The sequence below is a fragment of the Oncorhynchus mykiss genome, chromosome 29, assembly GCF_057628025.1.
Source record: "Oncorhynchus mykiss isolate SJ-2025 chromosome 29, ASM5762802v1, whole genome shotgun sequence".
In the NCBI taxonomy this organism is placed as follows: domain Eukaryota; kingdom Metazoa; phylum Chordata; class Actinopteri; order Salmoniformes; family Salmonidae; genus Oncorhynchus; species Oncorhynchus mykiss.
In genome coordinates, this window is record NC_143050.1 from 7,657,999 (window position 1) to 7,670,283 (window position 12,285).

At 41.0% G+C, this 12,285-nt stretch overlaps 1 protein-coding gene across 1 annotated transcript in view; it reads left to right on the forward strand.

Moving 5' to 3' along the window:
- dclk1a (doublecortin-like kinase 1a) overlaps window positions 1-12,285 on the forward strand; it is a 192,430-nt gene that overhangs the window by 60,044 nt on the left and 120,101 nt on the right. The window contains exon 4 of the mRNA XM_036967389.2: window positions 3,783-3,882. Coding sequence (XP_036823284.2) covers window positions 3,783-3,882 — 100 coding nt within the window. The remainder of the gene's footprint in view (window positions 1-3,782; window positions 3,883-12,285) is intronic.

Sequence of the window (12,285 nt, forward strand, 5' to 3'; positions counted from 1 at the left end):
TTATCTTCCTTATTAAGGTTGTTTATACATGAATATGATGGTCCACTGTTTGTTGTTGACATTTCATGTCTGAGTTTTCCCACTTTGCCAATGAAATAGTCATTAAAGTAATTGGCAAAATCAAAAGGTTTTGTGATAAACGAGCCCTCTCATTCAGTGGAAGATGGAGTTGAACTCGTCTTTCTGTCCATAATTTATATGAAAGTACTCCAAAGCAATTTCCCATCATTCCTTTTTTTTCAGGGGTGTAACGGTACGGGACCTTGTTCGGTCCGCACTGAATACATAATATATAATAAACACTAGGCCTATAGGCTATGCCTACACTGCGTTGTATGCATCTTGAGTAAATCTGTGCTAAAAATGTTTTTAAAAAATCCAGGCTTTTCCGTTAAAACAACTAGAGCCTGTACGCACGTTATAAAACAACTTCTAACTGGGGTATTTCAAACTGTCCTTTAGTGAGGCGCAGCCGGAAACTAGTTCTGTATGACGACGAGAGATGGGGTCGATAAACCAGGAGGATCCTCCATCATCATTTAAATCTCCGGTTTGGGAACATTTAGGCTTCCCAGTAGATTACAACGGCGACGGTACAGAGAGTTGTGGGATAAAACGTTAACATATGTCGCCGTGCTCAAAGAGGATAGCCTATGCAGCTGCCAACACCTCAAATATGTTGACACATTTACTCGGGCATATCACCCCAGAATACCATAGCAAGACAGAAATACAAAGATACAACAACACAACCTCTGCGTTCATGTTGACCTGGCCAAATAAATTACAAGAGCGATAGGTGTTTATAATTTTTACAGTCTTTGGTTTATATCGGCTATCCTCACCTCCTCGGTGGTTGAGAATAAGGGGTTTCAGCACCTCGTTAAAAAAAGTTACAACGTTAGAAATGTCCCTCTAGCACCCATTTCAGCAAACAGGTAGTACCGGCTATATATCAGCATAGCAGAGCCTAAGGTTTCATTGAATTGGCCAATGCTGCGATTACTCAGTAACAGTCACAAGCCCATCACATTACCCCGACTGTGGGAGATGTACCGTGCTACAGACACGCTCCCTCTAAGAGAGTCACAACTGCGCCTCTGGCACGGTGAGTGCAATCCGGGATCCTAGGGACGTCCCTAGCCTTAAAGGCCACCTCAGAGGACGTTGTCGCATCTAATTCCTGTCATAGAGAGAATATTCTCATTTAGGTTCTAGCTCGATGCGAATACATATTCAGGAACATCGTGGTGATGTCCACTTGGAGTGGAGAAATAACGAGTAACGCTGCTGTAGCTGTCAAGTCTAACTAGATAGATAGCATGCTAACCTTAGCCAGCTAATGAACGTGATATGAGCACCATTTTAGTTAAGAAAGGCATACTGCATGTCAGGTGAAAATAATTATTTCAGAAAGACTACCAGTCAAGTCATGTCTTAGCTAAAACCGTGTCTATACGACCTGTTGACATGTTCAGGGTTGACGTTTGTCTGGCTTTTTTTTCGTTTGACAATTCAAGTGAAATCATGACGGACATGATCAAATAGCTGGCTATATTCTTTGTTCTCTCTGTTATCATTTCAGTAAACTAGCATGACTCTATATAATCAATGCATTATGTAAATTGTGGCCACGAATCCGCTATAGAAATATAAAGAATATAAACTACGGTAGTATGGATAGTCTTTAACTATTGAACGGTTTGGAGCGTGTTTTAAAGCAACGGGAGAGTTCGTTTTGCATGTTGGGTGTAGATTTCTCTTTAGGGTCAATTGAAAAATGAGCAAACCCTGCATAACCGGGCCACGCAAAACGAATTCACCTAAAACGTCAAAAACCATTAATCTCGGGGCGACAGGGGAGGGGTGGTCCTGAAATACAATCATATCACGCAATTTGATGCATAAAATGGTTGTGTGTATATATATATATATATAGATATTTTTTTTTAATGCAGACTAGCTCAACAAATAAATGCAATTTGACAAATGATCCAACGGATTATTATAATTTGCTGGGAGGGAAAAAGGGGGAGGTGCAAAAAAAAACGAGTTCCGCCCCTTATTTTAATTTGCTCCATGGCAACTGCAGCCAAGTGACGATGTTGTCACTAGTTAGCACAGACATTTTCATATTATTGTCATTTTTTAAACTCTACAGTTTGTTTGCAAGCATGATAGCTGTACTTTTAGTTTACGGTTGACACAGCTTGTTGGCCATTAACCGATCTTCATTTCTCATCTAGTTCAAATCGCATGAATGCATCCGAGTAGTATTTACTGTACATTTCCACCTCCAACATGGTAACAAACACAGTTAGTGATTAGCTTATAATGGAATCAAAATGTATTCCAAACCAATAATTGTGTGGAAACTCATTAAACAGTAGATTTCTAATTTGTGTGTGTGTGTGTGCTGTTTTTTATGGAGAGCATGCTTAGGGCTCATGCAGGATTCGAAACTGGAATCCCTGCCACAGGGATATATGTTTCCACATGGGCGGCGGGGAGTGTTACCGAATCAGAATAGGCCTTTAGGTGTTCCATTTCATTAGACACATGTCCTGTCCATCATTAGAAACAGATAGAGAACTGATGTTGACACCATCAGGATAGGCCTATAGGTGTTCCATATCATTAGTCCTGTCCATGAGTGAGATTTGAGATCATTACACAGTATTATTATCATTAGGAATGGCTGGCATCATAAAGATTGGCCTGTATGTGTTGTACTGTTAATTAAGATAGATCTGTAGGTGTTGTAGTTAGAGAGAACTGGTGTTGACACCATCAGGATAGGTCTGTAGATGTTGTAGTTAGAGAGAACTGATGTTGACACCATCAGGATAGGTCTGTATGTGTTGTAGTTAGAGAGAACTGATGTTGACACCATCAGGATAGGTCTGTATGTGTTGTAGTTAGAGAGAACTGATGTTGACACCATCAGGATAGGTCTGTAGATGTTGTAGTTAGAGAGAACTGATGTTGACAACATCAGGATAGGTCTGTAGGTGTTCCATATCATTAGACATGGATTCACAGGGTGATATTTTAGATTATTTTAGTAGTGTCATTACAAATGGCTGACAAAACACACACACACACACACACACACGTCAAGATGGAGCTTCTCTTCTTCCCCGTGAAGGCTTGCCCGCTCAAAGAACTCTCCATCACAACAGATCCACAGTGTCGCCCTCCCAGAGTGCAAGTAACCTTGTCGTAACCCTGGGCAACACCCTGTCGTTCTATGCAAACATCAAAGCAGTGACCGGCTCCTGCAGGTTCATGCTCTACAGCATCTGTAGAGTACGACCTTTCCTTCCACAGGAAGCTGGTCAGGTCCCATTCCAGGCTCTTGTCATCTCTCCTGTCTGGACTCACTGCAACTCGCTGTTGGCTGGGCTCCCTGTTTGTGCCATCAAACCCCTGCAACTTATCCAGAACGCTGCGGCCCGCCTGGTTTTCAACCTTTCCATGTTCTCCCATGTCACTCGACACTCGACACGCCCTCCAGTCGCTCTGTGTGTATATGATCTCTAACCCTCCAGTATCTCTGTGTGTATATGATCTCTAACCTTCCAGTCTCTCTGTGTGTGTACGTGATCTCTAACTCTCCAGTCTCTCTGTGTGTATATGATCTCTAATCCTCCAGTCTCTCTGTGTGTGTATATGATCTCTAATCCTCCAGTCTCTCTGTGTGTATATATGATCTCTAACCCTCCAGTCTCTCTGTGTGTATATATAATCTCTAACCCTCCAGTCTCTCTGTGTTCCGCCAGGTGACATGTCTCCAGGACTTCTTCGGTGACGAGGACATCTTCGTGGCGTGTGGACCGGAGAAATACCGTTACCAAGACGACTTCCAGCTGGAGGAGAATGGTGAGATACCTCACTTCCTGTGTGTGTGTGTGTGTGTGTGTGTGTGTGTGTATGTGTTTGTGTGTGTGTGTGTGTGTGTGTGTGTGTGTGAAAGAGCCCCTGTCTCTTTCTTTTCTCTGTAAATTTACAGCATTATCCTCACCGTAAAACATATTAGATCAGTGGTTTCCAAACCTAGGGGTCACGACCTCATATGGGATAATGGATACACAGAGAGCAACTGGCAGCAAAAGATCTGAGCACAGAACTCTGAGATATACCGTGGCAGGTAACTTCCATTTTGTAAACTACATCAAACCACATCCATTGTACTCACGCCTGTTCACAAAACAATGTGGAGACATGAGATCAGAGCATGACGACGCTCTATTTCACACCAAGGCCTTGGTGGTTATCCACGGTGTGGAAAGAATTTTCACATTTTGAGAGAGAGGAAAAGCGTTGTCATTCGCAATGGATATGAAGGACAAAGGAAACCGCACACTGCTCTTGATAGTATCACTGATCTTTAATGAGCTTTACCTATCGGCCTCACGGCCTTCGTCAGAGCTTTTGTGAGTTAAAAAAAATAATAATAATTAGCACCCGTATGTAGACCACACCCACATCGAATGGGGTTGGAGTCGAAGGAAAAACAAATAAGTGCTAAATATAAATATAAAATTTGCATTTCATAAAAATCAAAATAAAGTGTGTAAATAAGACGCATTTTAACACGTCTGTAAAACCACAATGAGGACATACCGAACAAGCTTTCATTAATCATCGTACGAAAAACATCAGAGTGATCTTAAATAGGGGCATGATTCATGTTCAAATTCACAACATAACGTACACAGGCATTTCATCGTTAAGTCCTTTAGGAAATAATGTCTGGAGGGTACAAATCCCCCCCAAAACATTCTCCTTTTACTCAGAGTTTTATTAATATCACCTCACAATAAATATAAAAAACTAACTTTCTGTGAAAAGAAAACGTGTCTCCTTGCCGACGTAACAGACATATCTGGGGAACTGAACCAACGCAGAGGAAATACACAAACATTCTATAGATGAGGAACGAATCAGTGGATTCAGAGGAAATAAAAAAACATTCTATAGATGAGGAACGAATCAGTGGATTCAGAGGAAATACACGAACATTCTATAGATGAGGAACGAATCAGTGGATTCAGAGGAAATACACGAACATTCTATAGATGAGGAACGAATCAGTGGATTCAGAGGAAATACACAAAAACATTCTATAGATGAGGAACGAATCAGTGGATTCAGAGGAAATACACAAAAGCATTCTATAGATGAGGAACGAATCAGTGGATTCAGAGGAAATAAAAAAACATTCTATAGATGAGGAACGAATCAGTGGATTCAGAGGAAATACACAAAAACATTCTATAGATGAGGAACGAATCAGTGGATTCAGAGGAAATACACGAACATTCTATAGATGAGGAACGAATCAGTGGATTCAGAGGAAATACACGAACATTCTATAGATGAGGAACGAATCAGTGGATTCAGAGGAAATACACGAACATTCTATAGATGAGGAACGAATCAGTGGATTCAGAGGAAATACACAAAAACATTCTATAGATGAGGAACGAATCAGTGGATTCAGAGGAAATACACAAACATTCTATAGATGAGGAACGAATCAGTGGATTCAGAGGAAATACACGAACATTCTATAGATGAGGAACGAATCAGTGGATTCAGAGGAAATACACAAAAACATTCTATAGATGAGGAACGAATCAGTGGATTCAGAGGAAATACACGAACATTCTATAGATGAGGAACGAATCAGTGGATTCAAAGGAAATACACGAACATTCTATAGATGAGGAACGAATCAGTGGATTCAGAGGAAATACACGAACATTCTATAGATGAGGAACGAATCAGTGGATTCAGAGGAAATACACAAAAACATTCTATAGATGAGGAACGAATCAGTGGATTCAGAGGAAATACACAAACATTCTATAGATGAGGAACGAATCAGTGGATTCAGAGGAAATACACGAACATTCTATAGATGAGGAACGAATCAGTGGATTCAGAGGAAATAAAAAAACATTCTATAGATGAGGAACGAATCAGTGGATTCAGAGGAAATACACAAAAACATTCTATAGATGAGGAACGAATCAGTGGATTCAGAGGAAATACACAAACATTCTATAGATGAGGAACGAATCAGTGGATTCAGAGGAAATACAAAAACATTCTATAGATGAGGAACGAATCAGTGGATTCAGAGGAAATACAAAAACATTCTATAGATGAGGAACGAATCAGTGGATTCAGAGGAAATACACAAAAACATTCTATAGATGAGGAACGAATCAGTGGATTCAGAGGAAATACACGAACATTCTATAGATGAGGAACGAATCAGTGGATTCAGAGGAAATACACAAAAGCATTCTATAGATGAGGAACGAATCAGTGGATTCAGAGGAAATAAAAAAACATTCTATAGATGAGGAACGAATCAGTGGATTCAGAGGAAATACACAAAAACATTCTATAGATGAGGAACGAATCAGTGGATTCAGAGGAAATACACGAACATTCTATAGATGAGGAACGAATCAGTGGATTCAGAGGAAATAAAAAAACGTTCTATAGATGAGGAACGAATCAGTGGATTCAGAGGAAATACACAAAAACATTCTATAGATGAGGAACGAATCAGTGGATTCAGAGGAAATAAAAAAACATTCTATAGATGAGGAACGAATCAGTGGATTCAGAGGAAATACACAAACATTCTATAGATGAGGAACGAATCAGTGGATTCAGAGGAAATACACAAACATTCTATAGATGAGGGAACGAATCAGTGGATTCAGAGGAAATACACGAACATTCTATAGATGAGGAACGAATCAGTGGATTCAGAGGAAATAAAAAAACATTCTATAGATGAGGAACGAATCAGTGGATTCAGAGGAAATACACAAAAACATTCTATAGATGAGGAACGAATCAGCAACATCCGTTTTGACTGTGTTCCTGGGTCAGTTGACATGCCGGAAAGTGAAATCGAACAGCCGATGAAGCTGTCATGTGACCTCATTCTGTAAACAACACTTTCGCAGGTTACTATGGAGAAGATTTGGTTCTTGACTTAAATACCGTGCCGTCTCCCTCCGAGCATTAAAACTCATGGTACAATCATTCAATGCTGTCGTCATTAAAAACAAAATATCGTATGTTGGGATCTGATAGGAGAGATGAGGTGCCCCCTGACTTTGAGAAGCTCCAACACAACATGCATCACGCCACACCCATCTCATTAGTGGTGGTGAGGTAAGAGACATTATGAGGTCAGAGACATTATGAGGTCAGAGACATTATGAGGTCAGAGACATTATGAGGTCAGAGACATTATGAGGTCAGAGACATTATGAGGTAAGAGACATTATGAGGTAAGAAACATTATGAGGTCAGAGACATTATGAGGTCAGAGACATGAGGTAAGAGACATTATGAGGTCAGAGACATTATGAGGTCAGAGACATTATGAGGTCAGAGACATTATGAGGTCAGAGACATTATGAGGTAAGAGACATTATGAGGTCAGAGACATTATGAGGTAAGAAACATTATGAGGTCAGAGACATTATGAGGTCAGAAACATTATGAGGTCAGAGACATTATGAGGTCAGAGACATTATGAGGTCAGAGACATTATGAGGTCAGAGACATTATGAGGTAAGAGACATTATGAGGTCAGAGACATTATGAGGTCAGAGACATTATGAGGTCAGAGACATTATGAGGTAAGAGGCATTATGTCAGACTCATTTGAAATTGACTGTCATAGACCCACATTAACAGTATGTGATGGTGAGTTGAGAAGACAATCAGCAATACTGTTAGAATGTTTTCCATTGACTGCCATAGACCCACATTAATAAAAAAAGTTAACATTGGCTCTTAATTACATAATTTGGTTGGGTCGTTGGCAAAAAAACCCTGAATTACAGCATTTTACAGTGAAATTTGACCAGTATTTCTGTAATATAGATGCTTTTATATATTTTACATTACTATTTTCCTTACTGTAAAACAAATTACAGCATACAGCATCCCTGCTGTAAATTTACAGTGAGTTCATCCCTGAAATCTAAAAATATATATATATTTTTTTACATGAAACAGATTTATTCTAATTGTTAACAATATTAACAAAATAATTGACAAAAAGAAGTAACAATATGTAACCGAAAAAGAGCATCATTACAACACGATACTGTGTGCCTGTGTGTATGGGGTGTGGGGGAGAGAGAGAGAAAACGAGAGAGAGAGAGAGAGGGAAATGTAGTTAAAATTAGGATTGGGTATAATTCTAGATCTATGATCAGGGGCGGCTCTGTTCAGAGTAAGGGGGTTCAGAGGCAGTGAAACACACAACGGGACAACTATATTGGCTTATATGCATATTCAAACCTGTCACAAAATACAAAACTGCCCCTTTGATTAACCTTTTGCGTGTAGGGGGCAGTATTTTCGTTTTTGGCTATTGAACATACCCATTTGAAGCTGCCTATTTCTCAGCCCCAAAAACTAGAATATGCATATAATTGTCAGATTAGGATAGAAAACACTCTAAAGTTTCCAAAACTGTAAAAATATTGTCTGTGAGTATAACAGAACTGATATTGCAGGCGAAAGCCTGAGGAAAATCCAATCAGGAAGTGCCTCTTATTTTGAAACCTTTCTGTTCCTATGCATGCCTATCCTTCATTTAAAGGAATATCAACCAGATAAGTAGATGGGTGGGGGCTCTCAGAGTGAGTTTTTGCACAACTGAGTAAAGCCGCCATTGTTCCTCCCGCTGTTACTGAAAAACCTACACACTCTGTTGATATATTATCGAATATATATTTTTAAAACGGCATGAGGATTGATTATAAAAAACGTTTGACATGTTTCTGTGGACATGATGGATATTATTTGGAATATACTGCTTTGTTGTGACCGCTCTTTCCTGTGGATTTCTGAACATAACGCGACAAACAAACGTTGTTTTTTTGGATCTAAAAATAATCTTTATGGAACAAAAGGAACATTTGTTGTGTAACTGGGAGTCTCGTGAGTGAAAACATCCGAAGATCATCAAAGGTAAACTATTTTTTTTATTGCTTCTCTGATTTTTGTGAGCTAGCTTCTTAATGCTTAGTGTACATAATGTTATGCTAGGCTATCGATAAACTTACACAACTGCTTGGAATGCTTTCGCTGTAAAGCATCATTTCAAAATCTGAAACGATAGGTGGATTAACAAAAGGCTAAGCTGTGTTCTCCTATATTGCACTTGTGAATTCGTGAATATAAATATTTTTTTGTAATATTATTTGACTGTGGCGCTATGCTATTCAGCGGTTGCTGATGACAATTATCCCGCTACCGGGATGGGTAGCGTCAACAATTAAGACATAAGCTTTTTACCTGACTGGCTTTTCAAAGACAGCTTGAAATGTAGCCTACACGCTGACCTCTACTTACCTAGAACTGGGCTAATAACTCGCTAACTAGAAAATAATAACAACAAAATCACAATCATTTTGCAAAGTTAGATTTGTTGCATTCAAAAAAGCCTTATATAACGTTGATTCGATCACAGAAAACAAACATTCTGCCACATAGTGCAAACTAATGGGGCGAACTCAGTGAAATCTCTTGTGTCTCTGCACCGCCTGGCATTTGTTCCTGTGACCTAGTGGTCACCTGGTCACACAGGTCAGAGAGAATATCGCTCTCAACATTTTCCTTTCTAGCTGTGCCACCAAATGTTTGAATATTACTGATACAGTGAACAGGTGTAGCTAATATTGTAACAACGTAGTTTCAATGTAACTAGGCAAGTCAGTTAATTACAAATTCTTATTTACAATGACGGCCTACCGGTGGAACAGGGGCAGAAAGACAGATTTTTTTTTACCTTGTCAGCTCAGGGATTTGATCCAGCAACCTTTCGGTTACTGGCCCAACACTCTAACCACTAGGCTACCTGCCACCCAATTGAACACATGGTCAGCGGGGAGAGGATATACGGACACCCCTGGCCTGCCAAACAATGACGTTTGTCGAGCAACTGAGAGCCTCAGCCAAGTGAACCGAATCACACAGGGTTTTAAAGGCCGAGGACACTGTGTCCCGGTGTGGGTGGCGTTCCTGTCCTCCCCACTGAGTAGACTGTAACAGTGACATCTAGATGGCAATCAATATTAGTTATTCCTTGTATAGGCTGCTATCCTACTTGAAATATAATCTTGGGAGGGAAACAAATGTGCCTAGTTACTAGATACCGTTGCCGACACTGTTAGAGCTGCCCAGTGGAAGCAGGCCCCTCGAGACAACACGGGTCATTCACACCTGCTTTAGCGGCTCCCAGAGTAGTTTAACGACCCAAGATGTGGTGGTTTATGTGTTAAATGCGGCACGTCAATCCGAAAAAGAACGTTGGGTCATATCGATGTAAATGCTAGAAACAAGCCATGTTCTCTGCAGTAATGGTGACAACATGGACGTCACAAATCTGCACTCAGCTTATTCTCCATGGGCTCAATTGCTGCGGTACAGTGAAGCATTCTCCTGACCTGACCTGACGTTCTCCTGACCCGGAGTTCTCCTGGCCCGACGTTCTCCTGACCTGACATTCTCTTGACCTGACATTCTCCTGATCTGACTTGACATTCTAATGATCTGACATTCACCTGATATGACATTCTCCTGATCTGACATTGTCCTGACCTGACTTGACATTTTCCTGATCTCACATTCACCTGATATGACATTCTCCTGATCTGACATTCTCCTGATCTGACATTCTCCTGACCTGACATTCTCCTGACCTGACATTCTCCTGACCTGACATTCTCCTGACCTGACATTCTCCTGACCTGACATTCTCCTGATCTGACCTTCTCCTGACCTGACATTCTCCTGATCTGACATTCTCCTGACCTGACCTGACATTCTCCTGACCTGACATTCTCCTGATCTGACATTCTCCTGACCTGACCTGACATTCTCCTGACCTGATCTGACATTCTCCTGATCTGACATTCTCCTGATCTGACATTATTTTGACCTGACATTCTCCTGATCTGACATTCTACTGACCTGACATTCTCGTGATCTGACATTCTCCTGACCTGAAATTCTCCTGGCCTGACATTCTCCTGATCTGACATTCTCCTGACCTGACCTGACATTCTCCTGATCTGACATTCTCCTGACCTGACTTGACATTCTCCTGATCTGACATTCTCCTGACCTGACCTGACATTCTCCTGATCTGACATTCTCCTGACCTGACCTGACATTCTCCTGATCTGACATTCTCCTGACCTGACCTGACATTCTCCTGACTTGACTTGACATTCTCCTGATCTGACATTCTCCTGACCTGACATTCTCCTGATATGACATTCCCCTGACCTGACATTCTCCTGTCCTGACATTCTCCTGATCGGACATTCTCCTGACCTGACATTCTCCTGACCTGATATTTTCCTGATGAGACAATCTCCTGATCTGACATTCTCCTGATCTGACAATCTCCTGTTCTGACATTCTCCTGACCTGACATTCTCCTGACCCGACATTCTCCTGAACTGACATTCTCCTGATCTGACATTCTCCTGATCTGACATTCTCCTGACTTGACTTGACATTCTCCTGATCTGACATTCCCCTGACCTGACATTCTCCTGACCTGACATTCTCCTGATCGGACAATCTCATGACCTGACATTCACCTGATCTGACATTCTCCTGACTTGACATTCTCCTGACCTGACATTCTGCTGACCTGACATTCTCCTGATGTGACATTCACCTGATCTGACATTCTCCTGACTTGACATTCTCCAGACCTGAAATTCTCCTGACCTGACATTCTCCTGATCTGACATTCTCCTGACCTGACATTCTCCTGATCTGACATTCTCCTGACCTGACATTCTCCTGACCTGACATTCTCCTGATCTGACATTCTCCTGACCTGACATTCTCCTGACCTGACATTCTCCTGATCTGACATTCTCCTGACCTGACATTCTCCTGACCTGACATTCTCCTGATCTGACATTCTCCTGACCTGACATTCTCCTGATCTGACATTCTCCTGACCTGACCTGACATTCTCCTGACCTGATCTGACATTCTCCTGACTTGACATTCTCCTGACCTGACATTCTGCTGACTTGACATTCTCCTGATCTGACATTCACCTGATCTGACATTCTCTTGACTTGACATTCTCCTGACTTGACATTCTCCTGACCTGACATTCTGCTGACCTGACATTCTCCTGATCTGACATTCTCTTGACCTAACCTGACATTCTCCTGATCTGACATTCTCTTGACCTGACAT